Below are 25,421 nucleotides of genomic sequence, written 5' to 3'. Positions count from 1 at the left end.
CACATTTCCAAAAATCATTTGTAAGTAAGGTATCTATGCTTCTCCTAGTATTACACCTTTTAGGGACAGGGAATTTATTGCAGGGATGTTAATTTACTGACCAGCATCAGGAAGGTTACAGATGGCAGACTTTGCATATCAGTGGACTAGAAACAATAAAAACATAATACAGAAGAGTGAATAAAAATTAACATGGAATTTCTGCAACTATTTGAAAAAGGGCATTATTATCTTTAGGTATTGCTAAATATATTACTTAGCAAGTATATAACCCCATTTAAGCAATATAAATATGGCTGTAGGCCTGGTTCTCTCTGCCTGGGATGTGATAGATCATAGGGAACTTTAAAACATATGGTGTGGAAATGCTGTAAACTCACTCTATAGTAACAGGATATTATTACAAATATATTTTTCCACTACATCGAAGACCTTCTTTTTTTATTGTTATATTAATGTATAATTCTAGATATCCTTATGTTTGTTGAGTTTTTTATTGCATTGTATTATATTGTTTGGGTTGTGGGTCATTGTCCTATAGTTGCTTATATAGACCTATGGACTTTTAATATTAAATAATATCTGATAAAAAATATGTTTTGAGCCTAATATCCTGGGTATCAAGTGAACAGGCAGGTAAGAGCAGTTATTGCAGAAGGGACATTGCCTGCCTGATTGCCCATTTTTAAAGTGGGACTTAAGTTTCAATATAAATGTTACTTTTTTGTACTTTATATACAAATATTAAATGGTATAGGATAATCACTGACACATGCATGTGTTACCATTGGTTTTTTACAATTTGAACTTTTACTTTTAACACATCCATAAAGAAAACTTTACCTAAACATAAGAAAAACCAGAGGAAACAAAAAATTACCATTACTAATTTTAATTACTAATACTATGAGGTAATATTTTTTGAGAAAAGAGAGGCTGCGGGTTTCCCCTTTAGTGTTCACTGCCACAGCGGTGAAGAGGAAAGGGGAGGTGTCCTCCCCTTCTAATTGAATTAAGAGGTGAAAAAAACCTTTAAACAGAACAGCTGTATAACGTACTATTTTTGTCATTTGTTTAATGTATTTTTAATCAGAACAGGTTTAAAAACAAATATGTCTATACAATAAATATTTGTTTTTTGAAATGATGTTCCAAATATCTGACAAATACACAGGATATGCTATTCCTAAGCTATTAAAATAACTTAAAACTTAAAATAAAGATAACAAATTGCAACAAAATTGATTATTTTTTTATCCTAATATGCGATGAATAATCTTCATATACTGTGTTCACATAGGTTGGTTGGACTCATAAAAATCTTGTGTGTAAACTCCAGGAGAAATCAAATTCTGTGACTCTTATTTTTAAAAAAGTTTCAGTCTCTCCCTCCAAATCTCCAGTTACTCCAATCAAGAAAAATACACTTGAAACAAGCAAGTCATTGTTAACTGACAGTTCTCCATCTTCATTACATGCAACCTATGTTCCTGCTTCACCTAATGTGTATGGACCTGAAAAACTTTTGTCAAAATCACCAAAACCTAATAACCTTCTTGCAACACAAAGTGCACCTGCTTTCCAGACAAAGAACAAACTACCAAGCTTAAAATCTGGAAGTGGAGCTCCACAAAGTCTAGGACAAGGCTTATCCCCTACTGAAAAACCGAAATGGCCAAGTGAGTTTACGTCATACGAGCATCATACTTGGTCATGCCCAGGTGCTTCCTCAGAGCCAAAGTCTCATGTTTCAGCCATTTTTATTTTTGTTCCTCCAACCTCTTCTGAACATCTTGTCCAACCAGAAATGTCTTTCTCAACAATATATGCAAAAACACTCACTCCAATCGCACAATATACCTCAGAGGAAGACCCACGAAATATAAAGGTTAGTTAAATTTTTCTTTTGTTTAAAACAAGCCAGCGATAGCTTTGTAGCTAAACTGCTTCTATTCTACTGCGATTGGATGTATTCATTCTGAATTTCTTTTAATATCAACTCTTCCTCTCCCATACCCTTTCCTGTTCCTAAGGCTTAGTCCATCAACGTCTAACCTCCCGCTGACATCACTAGAACTGTAATCAACACTGCTCATTTACTAGCACCATGCTTTAGTTATTCTTCTCACTTTTCTTTACTTCAGAACAACCTGTGCAACCTCTAAAAAATTCACTACTATTTATCCCGTATAGCGTCCATCTGATACACACTCATATGACTAATGATCTTCTAACTCATAACCTCTTTCCACACACGTCTCTAAAATTTCTCTAGAGCTGCCCCAACTCTCTGGAAATCATTTGCTTGTCTCTTCTTCTCCCCTGTCTAGGTTGTGCATGTTGTGTATGCAAACATGTCATCTACAGCACCTATGTATTGTGCAAACTGCAATAAAAGATAATATTTGTGTATATATATATATATAAGTAATTTTGTGCCAAAGGATATAAAAAAAAACACAGTGACCCTGCAAAGTATCTGTCATGTGCAGAAGTACATATTTTCAATACAAGTTTTAGAGATGCCCTGTCAAAGCTGAATTATTATGCACAGTGTTAAGAAAATATAAGACAAAATTATGAATTTAGAATGGATCTATAACCTAAAAATTTGTGGCAGAAAGATTTTTATTGAGTAAGAGAATCCCTAGGTTTCTTAAAATAACTGCTAATCAGCCTGCCTTTGTCCTGGGATGAATAACTCCCATGCTTATGTGTGGTATTTGCAGAGTCCAAAGACTCTGGGGAAAAAAAACAGATACAGATGGCAGATGCAGTGAGAAATTTACTACAGCCATTGCAATATAAGAAGGGAGTTAAGTACAGTGATTTACTACTTTGACCTAAATAAGGAATTTATTTAAAACCTTTGGCATGTAGCATCCAACATCAAATTTTCATCTATTTACCTTTTTACCTTTAAATTAATCTGTATATTAAAGAATTTATATCATACACATGCATCCAGAATCCCTCCACTGGGTCCTTAAGCCATGTATGTCTGTATGTGATACTTTGGTTTTCTATTTATTGTTTGATATAGAAATTCAAAGCCTCCAGGACCAAAGATTTACAGAAATGTTTTAATTCAAATCTGATTGTATATTTGTATTACAAGTACAAAAATTTGTGTCATTAATACCAGTACTAGGATATTGTATAAGTGAAATGTATTCATTGTTTGCCATATTTTTCTAGAGATCCTCACACAGAAGAAGCGGGTCAGATTCTATGCAAGCACCTGAAAAAAGGTACAATATAAAAAGAAGACCCATAGCCATTGTTACTAGACTTCTCCACATTCAAGATATACATATTTGTTCCACGCTTTTTATTGCTTTCTGTGTTGTAGCCTGCTTGAACCTTCTTCCAATTTGAGGCCTTCAATATCTGACAGTAATCTATCAAACAAAACAGATGCTGTAGTTTCTCAACACAGCAAGAGGTTAGAAGGTGAGAAATGCAATCTTGTACTTGTAAATGTAATTTGAACATAGGTATACCCCTAATGTGTTTAGTTCTAGCTTGTATACCTTGATCCTTAGCAATAAGGCTGAATTACTGTTAAAGCGTACCTATGCTTAGAATAGGGACTATAAACTAAATGTAGTAAATCTGTGCCATGCACACCAAAGTATTTATAGATGGTAACATTCACAGTAGTACTATATTTTACAGTAGTAAAAGCATTTTAAAACAACCACTCATTCATCGCTGTATCTCTAAGATTTCCTAAGGAATGAAGTTCACAATACAAGCAGTGTGTTTTTCTTTGGGAGCAAAAGTTGGCAGCCTGCAATCCTTATATTATAAACAACCAGCAGATACTTTTAAGCTGTTTGTTCTGTTCTTTATCTAATAATTGCCTGATGTCTTCCCGAATTGATGCCCTGTTGCCTGGTGTTGATGATCTGGAATGATTACTACTTCTGAATAAATAACTAATATCTTAGATCCTCCCAGACTATGATATGCAGCCGGCATTTTCGATGACTTTCGGCAGCAAGAGGGCTTATTTCTATTTTATTGCTAGTGTAGAAAATATACATTGTTTATAGCCACAGTCTGGACACCAATGCACTTTAGCAAAAAGCCTCAGATTAAGCTGTTCTTTAGCTCGGATCTCTGAATTTCTTGGAATTTGAATGTATGTGGTCTCAGAGATCACAAATAACATTAGAGTCAAGTTTCAGTCCATTTCTAACAGCTTAGAAACCTCTGTGGTCTGTTTACATTAATGTAATGACAGTTTGCCAAGATTCTTAAAAGGTTCTTTTAATGCTGTGAAATGTATTTCTCTACAATACCTTTAGATACGAAGATTAATGGGGTTTGTTTCAAACTGATTTTGTTGCTTGTTCAGAAAAAGTAAATACTTTTGTGTCTGTGATCCAGAAAAAGGTTTACTTTAAGATCATTGCTTGTATGTTTTTATGACACCTTTATAATTGTAATTTTAAATATTTTTTGGATTTATGTGCAGACATTTGCTGGTAATGATTATGAGTATCAATAAACTTTGTGGATTTCTTGGTACAAATACGTGTCCTCAAAATTAAACTCTACCCAATACTTTTTCTTACTTGGGTTTTTTTGCCCCACTGGTAGTGTATTGCTTGTGTATAACCCCAGCAGAATATATAAAAAAATATAAAGATGCAGCAAAATTATCATCTTGTAAAGCTCTGTATAGGTGTCAGATTACTTTTGTTGGAAATTATCTTTTGTGATCATTTCCAGTGACCAGTGAATGTGAGAGAGGTGGGGGGGAAGTATGAAAAAACAAGACCCTGATGTGCTCTTCTCCATAGAAAAACACAGTAGTTTTTCCTGATTGGTTATTCATAAATTTGCCAGGGAGAAGTGATGAATGACATAGGGAGAAGCGCTGTGAATGCATCAGATTTTCGTCTGAGACAAGCACTGTTGATTTACAGGGACATCTGATGTATGTATATCAACTGATGTACAGTATGTATGAAGCTTAACAATTACATATTTGTTCTCTATTTCAGCTTCCACCCACAATTCACAGGACAAATCAAAAAGCCCCAACACTGGGAGAAAGCTGCAAACTTCAGATAATGACAAGCACTCTGCTAAAGAGGTACTTTGAACAGTCATGTATAATGCTTTACATTATTTTAATAGATTTTCAAGATTTTTCTTCCTTTTAGTAACACTGCAGGTCGTTTTTTTTTTTTTTTTTTTGTGATGTCCATTTAACATATTCAGTTGTGCAGCAGTACCTCATTGCAGCAGTTATGTAATTAGATTGACCGTTTCCTTTTGTTTGAACTTAATTTTCTTACCTGCATCATTGCACAGATTAGAGGCTAAGGAGACAGATATGCAAAAGTTGTATAGTTGTGCAATTCTTTTCAAAGTTGTTGAATTACATGGACCATGGAGTTGAACATGGAACAGGCAGCACAACAGAGAATTGTCTATCTAGTTAACCATTTAGGCTTACAACATATTTAAACACACAACACTGTTCTTTACAGTAAATATGAGATAGAGATATACTGTACTTATTTGAAATGTATTTACTTTACCACCATATTTTGTATGTTGCTGTCAGGGCATATCTTTTCTTGTACTATTGACACTGCACCTATTTATTCTATTTATGTAGTTTGTGCTGTGCTTTAATTGCTCATGTTTAGTGTTCATTTGCTCAAACGGCATCTGTTGTGTGCTATTCTGTATATGGTGTCTTTGCAAATCTTAATGGTTTCTCCTACCACTGTATTTCAGGCATCAAATCGATCTCCGCGAAATCAGAAAGGTAATTTTCAGGCTTGTAAAATACTTTTTACAGTTTGAAGAACTTTTTGGGAACATTTTTAATTCTTGGAATATGCAGCATCTTGTTAAAGAAATGGAATATTGAAATAATTGTAAAAAATATTGCAGGTGCTTCAGTGGTTGGTATCTACTTCTGTCACCTACTGATCAGCTGCTTTAGATGTCAAATTATGGCATTAGATGTGCTTAACTTTTATTTTATGATGTTCTGTCCTTAGAAATCCAACTTTTTTTTTTTAATTTTCTGCATATGGGCCAATTTTTTTTTATAGATTTACCATGTTGGTGTAGAAGCATCTTTTGTTTCAATCATATTTCATTAGAAAAAAGCCATATAAAAATACATGTAGGCTGCCAATAATATCTTTGTTCAGAAAGCTAGTTTCCTGGCTGTCCCCATCATTGGTACCTTTTAAGTCAGTGACTTCAAAATCTTTATAGCCAATGTCAGAGTGAGATCCTTTTTGCATTCTTGGTATGAGTAAATTACTCTTAAAACATTAAATTCAGAGGGTCAGTATCTTTAGGGATGTCAGCAAAAGTAACCTAAATATTTTATGATGTTATTTCATTTAAGTATTTTCTGTATTTTTCTTTTCTTACTGCTGTTTTTATAGTAGGTGTAATGCTGCATCGAGGGAATAAAATTATTTTCTTTATGTGTGTACTGTATCATTCCCTATGCTATACTGTACTATACTAGCTTTTGACATATTCATACTTTTTTTAAATAAAACTTTGGAATTCATGCATATAAATTGATGAATGTATAAAAATGAGAACTAATGCCAGTATCTATGGCATACATAACATTTAACATGTGCTTGATCATTTTAAATATTGCCTAATATATGTGCTGTAACAGCTAAGCTGAGCCGCAGGCGAGTGTCTTGTCGGGACTTGGGAAGTCCAGATTGTGATGGCTGGTTGTGGAAAAGGAAAGAAAACGTTGGTTTTATGTCCCAGAAATGGAAACACTGCTACTGTGTCTTAAAAAAAGATAAACTGTACTGGTACAATGGACCTCAGGTATGTGTGTGTTCACAGGTTTGTCAAAAATTACAAAAATTCTACTTCTTTCATATACTAAGGGGTTACACACACCGTTCTATCTTTCATTTGTGGAGAGAAAGGTCTGCAGTGTAATCTCTCCTTCATATTTCTCGCATGTCTTGTTTTTCCTAACCTTGCCCAACACCTAAAACAGGTTTTATTTAAATCTTTTGTGCTTTTCCTTCTTTTATTTTCATCAAAATGATGTATGTTTTGTATGGGTATTCATTTTATAATAGCCTATTCCTCTTTGTGTCTTTTTCATAATAAACACAATCTAGGATGAGAAAGCTTTGGGACTGTTAAATCTTGGTGCATACTATTTGGAGAGCCCAAGGGAACTGAAGCACAGAAAGAAATAGTAAGTGTATACAGCAGCTGAACTAAATGTGATTTACCAAGTTTTATAACTGCCAGTGTATACACATAGTCTTTTCTTGTGTCTTTTCAGTGAATTTCAGCTTACTCATGAGAAGTACAAACCATTTGTGTTTGCTGCAGATAATCTGACCGATATGAACAAGTGAGTGTATCAGACTGTTTTCTAATCTACAACTTTTGAGTCAACGTTGGTAATGTTGTATTGTACTACCTTTGCTTTTGGTAGTTACATTTAGAACAAAGCTGCACTGTACCTATGCAGAGCAAAACAACAGGTTCACTTCTGTGTTACCTCCCCCAACACTACAATACTAACCTTACCCTTGGTCCTCTGATGCTCCATCCAGTCATTGGTAACAAAGAAAGAACAGCATATGTAATGTGTAAGTTGGTTTATTTAGATTTTACACACGGCTGAAGGTTTTAATACACTTCTATGTAAAAAAGTCTTAGTTCCTAGAAGCATTGGGATTTTCTCGGTTCTTAGTAGCAGTATTCTTTAAATTGGTACAGGGGGTTACTATTAAAATTTCTTTACTTTAAAAATGCATAAAAGTAATATAGTATCATTGAAAGCATCCCTTTTTTATTATATTTCATATTTATTTTTTAGGTGGGTGACATGTCTGGTCAAAACACTGCAAAAATATAAAACGCATGCAAGCTCTAGTCATTCACGAGAAGAAGGTATGTAAGACAGTAATGTTATAATGATGGGCATGTGAAAAGCTTTCTGTTTTGGAATTTGAAACTGTGGACAACTGTTTGCCTTGAGGCCACCTGCGGTGTTGTCCATTTTTGCATGTCTGATATATGCAATTTGACTGTTTTGTCCCTTAATGTGACCAATACACAAGGTTTTAATACAGCCTCATCGTCACTATATTCTCAAATAGTAATGGTAATATTCCTGATATATTACAAACATATGACATTTAGCAGGGATAAAGTAATTGGTAGAACAAAAACTACAAAGGTTTTTAATACACCAAGTAAATATACACCAAATACACCATGTTTCAGCATTGTTTCAGCATTTTTACAATATAGTGAATAGCATGTGACAATTGCTTATAGGCCAAACAAACATTTTACTAGTTGTTAAAAAGTGACTATGCTCAAAATTGGGACGTGATAGGGAAAGTGAGGAAAAGAATAGAAATTCTTGTTTGGATTTGCTGCAGTAAGGCTGCTCTCCACATGCTCCTTGTATTACAATTCATAAATCTCCTCAGTGAAAACACCTAAAGGCAGCACTATTTTTTCATAACTTGGAAGGCATTTTCTCAAGTTTTATAGAGTGAACTAACTAACATTTGGCTCAGCTTTCCTTGGATAAACACTAGTTTTAAGTTATTTTTACAGCGTTATAGGAATTTTAGGAGACTCGTATCAGCATAACAAATCACTGATGTTCCATTCCTTAGGACAGCTAGCCAAACAAATTAACTGTGCCTGGTTTTAAAAATCCTTCATTTCATCATAATTCAAGTTTGCAAATTTGTTACTGTATCTTTCTTCAAATCCCCTGAGGAAGCCCTAAGTGGCGAAACGTGCCGGAGAAGGAGATTCAGGACTTTGAATCAAGTATTTTGTTTTTTGAGTATCAACTGTTTTGTAGCAAAACATTTCTACGTTTTGATTGTATAATTGAAGATATTCCATTTATTGGGATTTTTTATACATTGAGTTGGAACACAATAAAGTAAACATCTTAACTACATTTTAAGTGCCACCTTTAAGGCCTAGTTTTTTCCTCACTTTCCCTATCATGTCCCAATTTTAACTTATTTCAATACTAGGCTGGGCACTAATAAGGTTTACCTCCTCTGATACATTGATATCCCTTATGTTTACTATTGGTGTGAAAAGATGAACTGTAAAGAGATCATTTTGAAGAAGACTGAATTAAATCAACTTTCAGATGTTTGTAACAGCCCAAAGGTTACAAGTATTTTACCTATTTATTTCAAAAGATTATAAGCCAATTTAAGAAATAGACTGCACCAATCTCTACAGGTGAGGAACTGTGAGATCACGAATAAATATCAAGGAAAATAATGCAAAATTACGTATTTCGTGCTGGGATTTATGGTAGAATTTTATGTTCTTTTTCTTAGATTGTTACAGTGAAACTGAAGCTGAAGATGATGAGCTTTCCAAAGTTCAAGATGCAGTAAGTTATTTGTTTTGTGCAGCCTTTTTAAATGCTGAATAATTGGGAATGCAGTGGATTTCAGCAGCAGATTAATTTAAGGAGGCTCCCTAGCTTAACACTTGAATTACTTCCTGATCTTTTAATAATTAATGGAACCCTGGGTTCCAGATATCTGGGTCAGTCAAAGCTTACCTCTTTCTAACACTGTTGCTTGGATGTCTCCAGTGTTAAAGCTTCAAGAACTACTAACCTTTATACGTGTTCAAGGATCTATAGGTCTGTAGGAGAGGCAATTTATCCTACAAGACCATGTTGCAATGCTAGATCTACATTTCCTAGCACTCCTTTTTCTGCAATACTACATATAAGGCCAGAGAGGGGTGTGCAAGCAGTGAGCAGCATTTGGGACTGCTGGCAGCCAATACCCTGATGGACAAGCCAATACTAATCTGATCATTCACCTAACTTTTTCCATCTATGCCTGAAAAATACCACTTTGGGTGTAGTACCAGCAGTCTACAACTCTGTTTGTTTTAAGAGCTTTTGTGTCAGTTAATGTGTTTGAATTTAACAGTTGTTTTATTTTTTGAAAATTCAATTTCAAAAATGTTTTAGTAATCTCCTAAATCCTTCCTACAGGTGAAGAAACAAACCGTGCAATCCCCAGTGAAGAGCTTGCCTGTAGCAAGTCCAGTCTTCCCAGGAGAGAAGGGTGCAGAAGGTCTTCAGATGCCAAATGTTAGCAATACCCAACCTCAAGGTCTGAAATGTACTATAAATGATAGGTTATCTGGCAGTATATATATATAATATGTGGACGCACTAGGTTTCTTAGGCATTCTTGCTTCATAAACCACAAAAAGAAATTTGTACAAAAAACTGTTTTTTGTCTTATGTGAATAATTAAGTAACAGTTGATTCACTATACACAAAAATATAATTTTTTTTTACTATGAGATGAATTATATATGCATAGCACCTAATGTGCTAAAGAGTTTTGTGAATTTAAAGTTTTACTAAATGATCACTACAGTTAGCTTGTAGCAGTGATATCTTGTGCCTAAAAAAGTTATGCTATGAATAAACATGTGATTTGCTCCCATTTTCCTGTGATAACCTTGATATTTAGCCCGGGGCTGTTACATGGGAAAATAGAGACATCAGGTTTTTGAAAACTTTGACTAGCTGAGCATGTGCTGCTGGCAGGGGAAGGGGAATATAAAGTTTAGCTGTTGCTTTACCCTGCGTAGGCAAGTCACCTTTAGTTTAAAGCAGAACTTCAGGCATACAGGTATGTGTATTTTAGCTGTTTATGTGTTGATCAGCTAGTTTACCTGGATTTTCTTATTCTTTAACATCTTTGCCATACTGCATTGCCAGGATAGTGGTTTAACAATATTATGGATGATGACGACTTCTATTATGAATTATTAGTTTTATTATGAATCATATTGGTTTAAATACATGATTAACCAATGTCACTTTTTCTCACTTAATAGGTCATGATGATCTTGAGGTAATGATGACATGTCTAAAACAAGGAGGAGTGTCACTTATTGGTAAAAAGACTGCAATGACTCGAGATGAATACCGGAAATCCTTCATTAAACGAAACAAAAATCCAGACATTAATCACAAGGCACACACCCTTCGTGTTCTACAAAGTACACTAAAAGTGAGTATGTACAGATGGTTAGCTGCATTTGGGTTTCTGTGTCACAAGGCCTAATCTCCAGTTTTTTTTTTTAATTTTTAGTACATTAGGTGTGTGTTTATATATTATACACGCACATTGGAGTATTTAAAACAAGGCCCCAAGCTACCTTTATCAAGATGTATAGGTCCAGGAAACTAAGGATCACTCCTCATTTATTTGCAATATGTAAAGTTTATTGCAGCATATTCACAAAACGGAATTTATGCATAATTTTTTTTCTACCATGTAAATAAACATGACAAGGACTTAATCTCAAAAGACACAGTATTGGGTTTTTAATTTGGGTACATGCTACGATCATTACAAAATGATGGGGCTAGGCTAATCCTAGGTGGTTCCACTGTAGCCAATCAGACATGCTGTAGCACATGTTTAGCACTGTGGATTTCAATCTTCAGACAATTTAACAGTAATTTTAAATGGAAATGAACATTGTTCACATCAGACATGCATAAAAAGTGGGGACATTAAAGAATATTGTAGAGTAATGAGAGAAATGAGAAGTTTGTCAAAGGATTTATATTGTATAACATTTAAGCATACAAGCTTAATTGAAGAGCTAGATTGTAAGTCTGCTCCTCCTCCTGTGTCACTGTCAGTATTTGTCTGTTATTTGCAACCCCTATTTAATGTACAGCACTCGTCATTTCTTGGCGCTAAATAAATCCTGTTTATTATTATTATTATTCATAATAATAATAATAGTAATAATAACTAAAGTGATCAGTCACAAATCTGAACACGTGTGCAGTGTAATGTGGGTGATCTGAGATAATCTCTGTGTCTGTTTCCCACACATGTCCTGGAGGAGCGTGTAAATTGCAGTTCAGTGTATTCATTGTCAATGCATATATTTCAGCAACAACTAGTGGTCCAATAAGGATTGACAGCTGCCAGTCCCACAGGTGCCCCCAATCTCCCCAGCATCAATTTTATGTTCAGGAGCTTTGCAATTGAAAAGTTATAAGCCATAAACCTAAGTAGTATTCTGAATTGGGATGTTGTATGCACACTGTAAACTAGTCATAAAACTGAATAGCACAGAATAGTGTAGTGATGCCAAGCTAGTACCATGTGGGCTAATGGTGGTTTTTGTTATCTATGGCTTTAGAATTATTTATTTTGGTATTTTTAAAGTTTTTGTTTGCCCTGCCTTTATTCACAAATTCATAAAATGTTGGTGATAAGATGAGGTGCAATGGTTTGCTACCATTATTAATATGTAGAACAGATATGTAGTTATCAACCAAAGAATGACCCCCTATATCAATGTTCGCCAACCCCTAGGTAATTTGGACATTAGGTAAATTTGCTTCTCCAAGTTTAGAGGTTCAGAGATTAAAGATAGGGGTTTTCATATTTTATTAGTTGATAAACCAAGTGCTTTTAAAATGTAATATGTGCTATAAACATACTGTGCATGTGTTGTGAAAACATTTACTATGACCCTTTTACATTGGAGTTTAAATCGTAGCAATCTTTTAACAGGCTGTTATAATATATGTCTGTTTGGGAGCGGAGTAAATGTATATTCCTGATGCATTTCACCCATAAGGGCTTCTTCAGAGGAAGACAAGACCCCGTGGTACAGATTTTCAGAGAATGCTGAGTAAAGTGATTATCCCCGTGATTGGTTTTGGTGTTAGAAGCCACCAAAAAATGGTTTCCAAAGTATGTTCCTGTAAAAACTCTTTGAATAGTTGTGGTATATGTTCCAACAGCCAGATGGAAGCAATTTCCAGGCTGATGTGCAAAGAAGAACTTGCAACAAATAATTTACTCTGTGTTGTATCAGTAAGAGCTGTGCAAGTCATGCTGCCTGCTTTTATGAGCCAGGCGGAAGGTGCTCTATGTTGTAGCAGCAAGATATTGCTACTATCTTTTTCTAGAAATGTTTCATATTTCAGGCTATTATTAACAATTATGGCATCAACTTGACGCCATATTAACTATTTATAACCTAACATCATCACATCTGCTGTTACCACTACTATAGCAGTACCTGAGCTGGGCTTTAGAAATGTTTTCTTTAAAGCTGAATTTCAGGGAGATATAATATAAATGCTTTACTGCAGCCCTTACTTTCAGCCATTTGAATAGCCTTTTTGATGTTGGTCCTATGTTTTGTTCATAGAGTTTATAAAGTTGATCACACAGATTTGTTCCATTTTATGCTGTCTATGACTGCACAGTACTTTGAAATGGATACCTAAATACAAAGTGATTACTGATGAAGTGTACAGAACAGGGAGTATGAAAGATACATTTACTTCATATTCAGGTATTTATAACTTTATTTCTATTTTGCATAGGCAAAACTACAGGAGCTTGAAGCACTGAATCAAATCCTGGAGCATCCTAACTTAAACTCTGCTGCATTCCAGAAGTGGAAATCCGAACATGAGCAGCTGTACGGTACTATAGGAAAAAGCTCACATGCTGCTGCAGAGAATGCATCCAGAATGGATATAGAAGAGGGTAATAACAATGACAAGCAAGACAGTGATGAAAGTGAAGCAAGTGACTAAATGTCAATTGTGTGGCAAAGTCTTTACCACTTTATGTTATCATGGAAAGGACAGCTTAAGTCTAGAGATTATAGATGGCTGTTTTTTATATGAAACTTGTTGCAGTATATTTGTCTGTCAGATGTTATAATTGTTTATTAAACATTGATCTGTGTCCAGATATTTCAGACAGGGGACCTCCTGCCCTACCTGCTTGGGGTATCTGTGGCTATGTCAACTTCAGTTTTACATTAAATGGATTGCAGAGTATGATGTGTCATTCATAATGTCAGTATTTAAACAATGTGCCATATCTTTTCATCCCAATCAACATTAAAGCTGTAATTAAGATTTTTTAGGGACATTTAAAACACAGGAGAAATCTAGTTGATCTGCATCCAAAGAATGTAGCAAATTACTGCATGTGTTTCTCTTCATAGGCTTACTTGGCAAACTGGAAAATTTACAAACTGTAACTTAAAACATAGCATGCATCATTGTGCCAGTAAAACTACTCTGTAAACTGATCAACTGGAATGCTCCCCATACAGTCTGTAGCAATTACTATTTCCTATCCCCAATATGTAGCACTTAACACCAGTACACTGTTTCTCTCAGTAAAATCTAATATTCCCCAAATATGTTTTACCATTACATGCACAACAGGACCATTTCTCTCTTTAGTCTGTAGCAATCACTTTTGCCGAAATACAGAATATCACTTCTCGCAAGTGCATGCTCAGCAACAGAACTGTTCCCCTGTCAAGTCTTAAAGACTACTGCTAAAACACTAGTATACCTCCCTCTATTGCATCTACCAGTGTATTTCTGGCAAAACACTCTCCTTCCCTCTGCATTCCCATTGACCACTACCCTTCTTCAGTGATTATTCCCAAACTCCAGTATGTCATATGTCTTGGTAATAATAAAAGCTTAAAAAGTCTGTCTCTTTAGCACCTTATTGGCCCTCTAATAGTTAGAGCTTCCTGTGAATTTATTTTACAAGAATGATTTTATGTTCCAATTATGGTTTTGAAAATTTCTAGCTTGATGTGTATGTTAACCCTAGCAATCAACTTCTCTTGCTTTCTATTGCTTTCTTTTGTTCTCTTAAATATACCCTGTTTGTTTTATATATGTTTAATAGGTGCAAAAATATTGAAAGCTACTATACTTCCTATGCCCAGAAAGTGGGGAGGCAATGAGTAAAGGTTTATGTTCATTGTATCAGAAATAACCAGGCAGGGCTGACCACACATGCGGTATTACACTGTGTAAAGAGGAAGTGCACACTATATTTTTTGCACATGAGCTTTTTTTCTGCATTTGGGGATAAACATTGGGGGAATGTGCATGTTTGTGCACATAGGCAACTACCTTAGAGCACCTGTAATTGGATATAACAGATGCTAAAGCCATTCTCATTCTGTTTATGGTCTGTTCTGCTTTTCACTATTTCATAAAACATCTATCACTGTTTGTCTGAAACTGAAGTGCCAACAGCTTACATGGAAGCCAGAACTTTCAGTAAAGACAGAATGGGAGTGCAAAGCCTCCTAGGATACTTATGTCACACATCCCAGGAGGCTTCCTGCTGCTCCTTCTGCACATGCCTGATCTTGGCGATTATGGTATAACACATGTTACCATATGCATGGTATATTTAAAATGATCATCTTCCACAATATAATGATTAATAATAGCTGAATTAATTAAAGTCCATTAATAGGAATTCTATTCCTGAAAAATCAAGGACCATTTCATGTTTTATCCCATCCTCTTCAGCGGACTGGAGTAAGTGAACATCTCTGATAGTAGTCATAGGTCATAAGTAGTAGTAAAAGTAGTCATAAGTCATACTTTGGTAAAATTTTATATTCCTCTTGTTATCTGATAATTGCATATGGCTAATATCTGCCTCTTGAGTCACTTACTGAATCCTTGCTCAAGATAGGAAACATCTGAGCTGTTAATAAAAACTTGCCATGTTCTCACTCAGGGAAAAAATGGTAGATTCTAAGTAGGTGCACAGGAGGTAGAACTAGTTATGACTCCTCACTGGCATCCGTATCTGCAGCTACCTTAGAGCACTTTTATCTGGAAATAACAGATGCATAGGCCATTCTCTCCCTTTCTGTGTAGGGTCTGTTTTTACTGGTTTTCGCTATTTTAGAAAACATCTATTAATATTTGTCTGAAACTAAAGTGCCAACAGCTTACATGGGAACCTGAACTTTCTGTGCCAACCATTCATGTTAATTGCTGTTATTAGTAGGAAACATTGGTGGGAGCAAAACACCGTAAGTTTTAAAATGAGCACAATAGTATGACGTTTCTTTGTACTATGGGAAAAATATATAAATCTATCATATTCCTGGGAAAATGTGTATTTTAAAACGTGCATATGCAGTGTATTTATTAAAACCTTTTTTCATAAACTACTTTTGCTGCTTTATATATTTTACTGTCCTAGTATGTTTGTTTTATTTTTATTCAAATTGATTTAAATTTACCTTCAAAAGTTCAAAGTATACTAGTATTATCTATTTCTTCATTTTGCAAATTTGAGAATTAATATATGCCAAAAAAAACAGAACAAAATAATAACCATTAATAAAAATCCTTTTGACACTTATTTCTATTGTTTTCAGATGCTTGTTTTTCTACTTAACAGCAGTGTCCACAGTACATGCATAAATACAATCTAAGTACAAATTGGGGACAGTTTACTAATTATGTTTAGGCTTTTCAATTAGTCAAGTGAATTATCATGTTTTATATAGCTTAACAAAAGTTTCAGTAAAGCTTCAGTAAAAAAAAAAAGAATACTTAATCATGTCCAAGGAAATGTAAAATCAACATGATTTGTGTTTGGACATGATTGGATACTTGCAGTCAGGAGTGGAGATAAAGCTATTCAATATTATAACAAAGATAAAATATGTATATAAAAAGATTTTGAAAAGCTTATCTCTCCTGCACGCGACATACTTTTTCCCCTGACTGTGCCTCCATACTGCTTGGCAAATCCTAGCTGCATCCACATCTGTATAATACAAAGCCTCTTAAGCAGTGTTTCTCAACCTTTTTAACATGGCGGAACCCTTGAAACAACTTTCAGGCCTTTGGGGAACCTCTGCTATAATTACTATATCTACAGCTCACAGTTCATAATGTAGTGGTCAGTAGGAAGAATGCCTCCTAAATTGCTGGCCAGTGAGAAGAATGTCACCCCTATAGATATACAAAAATATTATTGGTGTCAGTTAAACAGGCCTGAGAGGCACACCACTAACAGCGATCCACTATTGGGATGTTCTGTGCAGTGATCATTAACGACTAGCAACTATTGCTAATGAAAACAGCTGGTAGTGTTCCATTTGGCTGATTGTTGTTAGGGGCAGGAACACTCTTTACTATGTAACTCCCTAAAGACTAGTGAGTTGTTTCAGGTCCATACACAAGGCAGGATGAAATCCATGGTTTCATAATGTTGGTGCAACATTCTGACCCTACCATCTGAATGTGGCTACAATGTTTTCCAATCTTCTTTTGTTCAATTTTGGTGAGCCTGGGTGAATTACAGCTCCAAGTGCTCATTCTTAGCTGACAGGAGTGGTACCTGGTGTGGCGTTCTGCTTCTGTAGCCCATCAGCTTCAAGGTGCAACACATCTAGCATCAACAAGACGTTTTTACCCAGAGAATTGTTGTTCCCTGGAATTTTTTTTTAATGTTGTACCTTAAAATCAGCAGATTCTGAAATACTCAGACCAGCCCACCTTACACCAACAGCCTTGCCATATTCAAAATTGCTTAAATCAGTATTTTCCCCCTTTCTTTGGTTTAGACTTAAGAAAGGTCATCCAAAGTCTGAATGCCTAAATGCAGAGTTGTGATTGACTGATTAGATATTTATATAGTTACATAGTTAGTCAGGTTGAAAAAAGACATTAAGTCCATCAAGTTCAACCACTAGGGAAATAAATGTATTTCAGATAAAAACCCTATATAGATAGTTTAAGGCAAAAAAACTCTGGTTCAATTTGCTCCAACGGGGAAAAAAATCCTTCCTGATTCCATGAAGCAATATGATTTTCCCTGGATCAACAGACATTTTTATTTTTACTTTAAAGCCCTAATACCCAGTTATATTCTCTGCTTCTAGAAATCATCCAGCTTTTTCCGTAAGTAATCTATAATACTTGCTGAAACTACTTCCTGAGGGAGCCGACTCCACATTTTCACAGAACTTACAGTGAAGAATCCCTTTCTTATCCAGAGCTTAAACTTCTTTTCCTCCAGACGCAAAGAGTGCCCTCTTGTTCTTTGTAATGATCTCAAAGTGAATAAATGGGAAGAGAGTTCTCTATATGAACCATTTATATATTTAAATATACAGGGTGATCAAATCCCCCCTAAACGTCTCTTCTCAAGGGAGAATAAATTCAGTTCAGCTGACATTTGCCACTTGTCATTTGCCATTTGGCTGCCCAAACAGTACATCCAGGTCTGCTTGTAGATTTTAGAAATACTGTATGGACTTTTTTCTATTACGTAGTTTGGTGTCATCTGCAAACACAGAAATGGTACTTTTAATCCCAAACTCTATATCATTTATAAAGATGTTAAACAGTGAAGGTCCCAACACTGAACCCTGGAGTACACCACTAATAACCTTAGTCCATTCAGAGTATGAATCATTAATTACAACTCTCTGGATGTGGTCTTTAAGTTAGTTCTCTATTCATTTACCGATTGAATTTTCTAAACATACAGACCCTAATTTGCATATTAACCATCTGTGGGGTACATGTGTCAAGTCCAAGTACACTACATCAACTGCTACTCCACTGTCTACCTGTTTACTTACTTCCTTACCTCTAGTGTACACAGAGCTAAAAAAAAAAGTGTATGGTAAATCTGCCTTTCTTTATCCCCAGTTAAATGGCTTAGATCTGACCTTTTTGCTATTAATATATTTAACTTTTTTTTTTTTTGGAGATGTTTGCCTTACTGTATTTTGCAATCTGTCTTTTTGCAGGTTTTGCACATTTTATGTCATTTTTACATCCTCTGATATATTCTTTATAGTTTTCAAGTGATGACAGTGATCCTTCATTTTTATATTTTTGGAATGCCATTTTCCTATTTTTTATGGCTTTTTTGACATAAGATGTGACTCACTTAGGTATTAATTTTAGCTTCTTAAACCTATTACCCATTGGAATAAATTTTGCAAAGTGTTTGTGTAAAACAGATCTGAAACATTCCCATTTCTGTTCTGTCTTCTTTTAGGACAATATCCCCTCCCAGCCCAAGTCATGTAGAACTGCCCATAATAATGGAATATTTGCTCCATTAAAATAAAATGTTTTTATCTTTCCTGTTTTTGCTTCCTGTTTACAATTTACAATAAATGAAATCATATTATGGTCACTGCTACCCAGATTCTTTTATATGCAGCAAGTGTAGGATTATACTTATATTATAGGATTATAATTATGCAGGGTATCCTATATGCTGAGCTGTGGAACTTGATCTCCATCTACTGGCATGTTTCAGTCATTACATAATTTTTCAATTTCATTTTGAAAGAGAACGACATGCAAAATTGAATTATTTTTCAAGTAAATATTATTTATATTACATATAAATAATAGGTGTTAATAGGTATAATAAATTAAACATCATAGTTAAACTTATGCTTTAGCCTTTCATGTCAAACCACCGCTTAAATGGTTACCTCCTAATTTCTAATATTCACCTTCCTCTTGCACTTCTGTTGGCCTTCTGCAGTGGAGAGAAGAAACCATGTGTAAGATCCAATTCAGAGCTTACACAAGGCTAAGGACTTTTATAGTCCAGCTCCAAATGACTGGCTATTCTGGAGCTTTTATGCAGAACTCCAGCCAAAGATAAATATTAATAGTTCATTAAAATATATAATATTAAAAAAAAATCTTTGCATCATTCCTTCTTAAAGTCCAGGTCATGAAACCCCTCAGGCTGTGACTCAACAATGGAATAATAAGCTTATATTTTTGTCACTGTCTTGTCATCTATCGGCATGCATCTTGTCATCATAACAACTCATTGGTTAGTTGAACTGCCTCTTGCTCTCACACTGGCATTATGCTGTACAGGGACAGATTTATCCCAGGTTAAATGTTGGTACTCACACAGCTTTCTTGTAAATATACATTTCATGATGAACTTCATTATTTTGTTTTTAATATTTGCGAAGAGTACCATTTCAAGGAAAAACCTGCACTACTCACCTATGCCCTTTGCATCGCAGGACGCCACCATCTTCCTTCAGTTCTTTTACTTCCTTACGATCTTCGGCCATCTTGGTTGGCCTTGTTGGGATGACGTAAAGTGTGGGAGTTCAATAATTTCCAATGTGTGCAGAAGAAGTTGACTACTTCCACTTTGTGCAGTTCAGCAAAATATAACAGCTGGATGGCTATCGGGCATATAAGGAACGTTATTGTAGAAGGAACAATACCCGTCCTTTTCTGCAATATCCACCTGCCTGATCATGTACTTTTCAAAGTGTCCTGTGGCTTATGTATATTGAAATCTGACTAAGAACAAATTAATTAGCTTTATCAAAAAATGAATTGTGTTTGAGATGTAGGTACCATGTGTTTTGCAACTAAAGAACTGATAAATGGTAGGTAAAAAAGTAACTAAAACAAAAAAGCGAAAATTGACTCATTGTGGTTAAAATACTAAAAAGCAATAGAAAAACAATTGTATACACAGGAGAATGTTGCTTCATCCCATCCCATCCCATCTCTGTCGTTTGGTCCTCTTAATCAGTGGTTGCCAACCTTGCAGACCTACCGGACAACTACATTCATAATTTTAAATCCCACGCATACACGGGGAGTCGCGGGTCACTCAATGGAAAAAACTTCCCCCAGAGTGACATCATCATGCCATGAGCATGACATCACGAGCATTAAAAAGGATTTAGTATAAGTTTCCTAATATTAAAAAGAAGAGAATAGATGAAAGTTACAGTGTGATTGTATAATGCGAAGGTGTGTGGGTTTTGGTGAAACATATCATTAATAATCCAGTTTCTTCTATTACAAGATCCAACTAAAAATATATATATTGCATTCCTAATCTTTTTCATAATGCCTGAGAGCTCACGTCACAACACAAATACCCACATAGACAGGTGTTTCAGTTCACATTTAAAATAAGCAAAACTTGTAAAGCCTATTGCAGTTTGCTGATGATTAATGTCTTGTCAGAATTGTTCCTTAAAAGGGAAACTATAACAATTGTATTTACGTAATTTACGTTTTAAAGTTATTTATATTTAAAATGTTTTACAAAACATAAATTCTGCAAATTTTTTAATACAGTAAATACTCATGTTGATTGATACGCATGATCATATTTGATTTACAAGATTGAGTTTACAAGGATGTTTAGTGACACAGCTATATAGGAAGATAGAAAAAAAGATTGACCCAAATTAAATTAGTAAACTTTATGGGGTTGATGACAGTACAGTAGAGCATGTCTACTGTACAGTCAATTTTTTCTTAGGTAATTATTATTATTATCATAAATAATAATAATAATAATATTTAATATTAATATACAATTTAATTCAAATTAGGTGAACTAGTGCTGATTTCAATCATCCATTCATGCAAGCTGTGGAAGCAAAATACATTTTCATGAGCATTTTTTTTTTACCACATTTACTAAGGGAAAATTTTTGCTTGACCCCTTTAGTAAAACACCTCCGATTTGTTTACTATGAATAGGGGGTCTATTTTTTTCACCCAAGATTTACCCAAATTTTACCTAAAGTTTATACATTTTTCACAATTTTATTACATTTTTTAAATGTATTCCAGTGTAGTATATTGTTTCTATGGTGATAATACGCACACTGACAATTGTAAAAACAACAAAAAACAAATATGTTTCTACTGGCTAAAATATTTTGGTTTTCTGTATTTACTCACATGTATTTGTTGCATTGCAATAAGTTTAAAAAAAGGAAAAATGTTTAAAATCACCATTATTTTATTTTAAATTATTATTCTATTATACAATTCAATTTGCACTTCATCTAGAGTAAAATAATGATATTTTTAAAATTTCTTTAAAAAAACTTAAGATTGCACAGAAAATAAAATCATTTTTGCCAGATAATAATGTCAACAGACAGTTTTGCTTGTCCAAAAAAAAAAATTCTATTAAAAAATAAGCACTGAAATGTAATGAAATAACAAAAGTAATCCTAAGTCTAAAGGTGCATTTAAAAATTCTCCTGGTTTGTTTAGGATATCCAGGTGTATGGGTTAAAGTGAGTAAATATGATTCATAGAGGTCTTAATAAATTAAATCAAACTCATAGAGGCAAATCATATAAATCTGGGTTACTGGTATTCTATCATCTCCAACATCCTGATCACCAGTCCCCACTAGCAAATATAAAAAAGGGAGTGAGATTTTTTTGTCCCATACATAGACTGTAAATTTTGGCTCTCAGTTACAAATTTTACAAAGTGGTTACATGTGTTTTAGTAAGGAACAGAAATTTCTTGATAAAAATTGCCCAGGTTGGGCAATCTTTTTAAAGAAATGCTAGCACTGAGCGTGCCATAAATTTTGGTGTCACATCTGAAAATAATGACTCACTTTTTCTTCTCATGCTTTCTATGCGTTCTGTGTTAAATTAAAAAATGTTTGCAATTGGAAGTTCTCAAGTGATGGATTTGTATTCCAAAAAAAATACCAATGATACACGCTACCTAAAATGTTTCATAAAATTATTGGAATATAATAGAGGATTGTGTTTACTGTTGATTTATTTGTGAGGGCTATATTTGTTCTTCCTAAGCTAAATAGGGAATATCAAGTCTCCATTATAGTTTTAGTCTCCTGTATACATGAACATTTTTCCTGAAATATAATTATGCCACCTTCTACTCATGTATTGGAATGTTTGACAACATCCTTGATTTTTGAAACCTAAAGAGGAGTTCTAACCCTTCTCCACTGTATGCAAACCTAGAAAAAGAGATACTGGCCGTTATTTATTAAAGCTCTCCATGGCTGGAGAGGATACAATTTCATCAGTGAAGCTGGGTGATCCAGCAAACCTTGAATAGATCTGGTCCAGGATTGAACACGTTTTCTAAAAAATAGCAAATTACTTTTAAGAAATCCATTCCAGGTTTGCTGGATCACCCAACTTCACTAATGAAAGTGTATCCTCTCCAGCCTTGGAAAACTTTATCAAATCATGCTCATTGACATACACTTAAATATTATTATACAGCTGCAAATGAGACCTGTGACAATAATTTTCTTTCTTTATTTAGTTTTAAAAAAAGAACTTGGACACATTGCTATTTGATATTCATGACTTATTCATGGTTATTCTAGAATAATCATGGAATGGTCACTGTATATTCATTCTTTGTTGTCGTTCTCCGAATAATAAATCTGCTTTTTCATCAAATGTATCTTTCTGTGTCTTCCCATCATTGGGGAGTTATTGCTGTACTGTATTAAATTTAAAAAAAAAAATCAAAGGTTCAAGAAGCTGTCATTGCTTCATACTAATTACTGAATGTTCTGCTAATAATACACAGGGAGGGATAAAACCGGTGGTTATCAGGGAAGGGCCACAGCCAACGATGCATTCTCTTGTGATTCAACAAGTTCAGGGGCTGAGAAACCTAAGTGAAAAGTAGCTGCAGGCAAAGGCTAAACCAACGTCATGTTATGAACAGTGCTATTTTCAAAGCACGTTTGTATACACTATGCAGCTTTGTATTTGCTGAAATGATTTAATATCTGTAGGAGCCAGTACATTCTTGAAAGAGAACAAAAGATCTAAGAGGACATTTTGTGTTTGAGCCCAAACATTTCTGAAATACTTAGAGTGCACAGGAAGGGTGTAGCAAAAAATAAAATGTTATTTGCTGACACAGTGTCGCAAATAAATCTTTGCTTAATACCATTCCACACATTTCAATAAAGGTCCTCTAAAATGTGACAGAAATAGTTATGCCAAGCTAACAATATAAGAATAACCTTTTTTTTCACCAGTATAGGCTTGGCAATTGTAGCTTCCAAATGTCACCTGTTCACGTCACTTTGTATTCAATACACCTGCTAACAAACACTGAAGCTGGCTGTGAATAGAGAAGGGTCACCACGGGAAGGAACCTTCTACTTTAATCCTCATATTTGTACAGTGGATCAGCTTGATGAATACATAAAATGATAAATACATGAAGAGACAAATACACAAGGGTACATAATTAAATGATTTTACAGAAGATTTACCCAACTTTTACAGAAAATGTACGCATTTACACTCTGAATACAATTAGAGAATTCACTATTACTAATGATTTACACATTTTCTTACTGAATCCAATGTGCAAACTAGTGATTTTTGGGTAAAAGTTTGGTGATTTATAAAGAGACCCCATGAATGCAATATAATAAAACAACATCAGAATGTAAGCAATGATTTATTTTCACCTGATCACTATCTCCTTGATTCACATATTTATGTTTAATAATAACTGTTATGACTACCCTTGTGAATATATTTTGATTATTACCCTTGTGAACAATAGATTTTGTTTATACTATCGTATATATTTCTAGGTTATTTATAAGAAATGTCTTTATGCTTACACCAAACTGCATTTACTTTTTCAATGTGATTGATCCCAATTATTTGCACATACCTGTTTTTGATTTTTGATTTTTTGTTTGATCTCCTTTTCTTTTTTTCTATCATTTGAATGTACATATACAGACCGTTAAGCTTGTCCAATACGTAATCCCTGAAGAAGCCCATCTGTGGTGAAATGCGTCGGATAATTTACAGCCTAAATACGGTTTTCCCCACATGTTTCATTTGTTTTGCAGTTAGAAATTTGTATGTATAGTGACTAAATGACTCCGATCTTGTGCAAGAAAAACAGGAACCAGATATTTATTTGTATGTAATTTTCATTCACAATCTTCTGGCCATCAAACCTCTTTCTTTCTCCCTCCTATCCTTTGATTATAAAACATAACATGGTTCAAAATACATTTTCCCATCAGTGAATCTGTCATTTGGCTGACCTATTTACCATCTGCTTGGTACTAACTACCCCTGTTCATCCACCATAGATTAGCGCCAATATAAATGCACACAGTTCTGGTTAATGGATACGTAGGCACCAAGTGCTGCATTGTAGAATGAAGGTTCTACCATAGATAGAGACAACTGTTGTGACCAGAGACCCCATTGATGGTAAGTACTAGGTGAGGCAGGGACCTGCCATGTAGGGAACATGATACTTTGTCATGACATAATACTTGTATTGTGATTATTTTTTAATTTTAAATGGTTGACCAGTTGACTTGTTTTTCTAAAATATACATGCTTATAAATATTCTATTGAAAGTTTAATTATTCTACAACAGTTACTCATCAATTACCTAAATACTTCTAAAAAACACAAACATTGTGAATTGTTTTCTTGCTGTTGCTATTATTATATGTTTATGTTGTTGTTTACATTGTGTATACCTAATAAAAAATAGTTGGACTTTTAAACTGATGAAAATGATTTTCATTTGTGGTTTCAGAGACCTTCATATGTAGTTACTGAATGACGGTTAATCAAAAATGTAGTAACTAGCATACCCTGTATGCAACATAATTCCCTTTATATTGATGAAATATAACACATACACCCTTCCTCTTTAACCACCTGACCGATAAGCCCGACCTTGGTA

General features: G+C 34.4%; 1 protein-coding gene across 1 annotated transcript in view; it reads left to right on the top strand.

The window, feature by feature from the left end:
* CNKSR1 (connector enhancer of kinase suppressor of Ras 1) overlaps positions 1 to 16,262 on the top strand; it is a 37,805-nt gene extending 21,543 nt beyond the window's left edge. Inside the window, exons 9-21 of the mRNA XM_072421684.1 lie at positions 1,301 to 1,888; positions 3,199 to 3,251; positions 3,353 to 3,453; positions 5,016 to 5,107; positions 5,761 to 5,791; positions 6,677 to 6,840; positions 7,146 to 7,225; positions 7,316 to 7,387; positions 7,859 to 7,932; positions 9,366 to 9,421; positions 10,043 to 10,163; positions 10,903 to 11,078; positions 13,433 to 16,262. Coding sequence (XP_072277785.1) covers positions 1,301 to 1,888; positions 3,199 to 3,251; positions 3,353 to 3,453; positions 5,016 to 5,107; positions 5,761 to 5,791; positions 6,677 to 6,840; positions 7,146 to 7,225; positions 7,316 to 7,387; positions 7,859 to 7,932; positions 9,366 to 9,421; positions 10,043 to 10,163; positions 10,903 to 11,078; positions 13,433 to 13,648 — 1,824 coding nt within the window. The 3' untranslated portion in view covers positions 13,649 to 16,262. The remainder of the gene's footprint in view (positions 1 to 1,300; positions 1,889 to 3,198; positions 3,252 to 3,352; positions 3,454 to 5,015; positions 5,108 to 5,760; positions 5,792 to 6,676; positions 6,841 to 7,145; positions 7,226 to 7,315; positions 7,388 to 7,858; positions 7,933 to 9,365; positions 9,422 to 10,042; positions 10,164 to 10,902; positions 11,079 to 13,432) is intronic.
* The last annotated feature ends 9,159 nt before the right edge of the window (positions 16,263 to 25,421 follow it).

The sequence above is a fragment of the Pyxicephalus adspersus genome, chromosome 1, assembly GCF_032062135.1.
Source record: "Pyxicephalus adspersus chromosome 1, UCB_Pads_2.0, whole genome shotgun sequence".
Classification (NCBI taxonomy): domain Eukaryota; kingdom Metazoa; phylum Chordata; class Amphibia; order Anura; family Pyxicephalidae; genus Pyxicephalus; species Pyxicephalus adspersus.
This window is presented reverse-complemented; position numbering and strand designations above follow the sequence as displayed.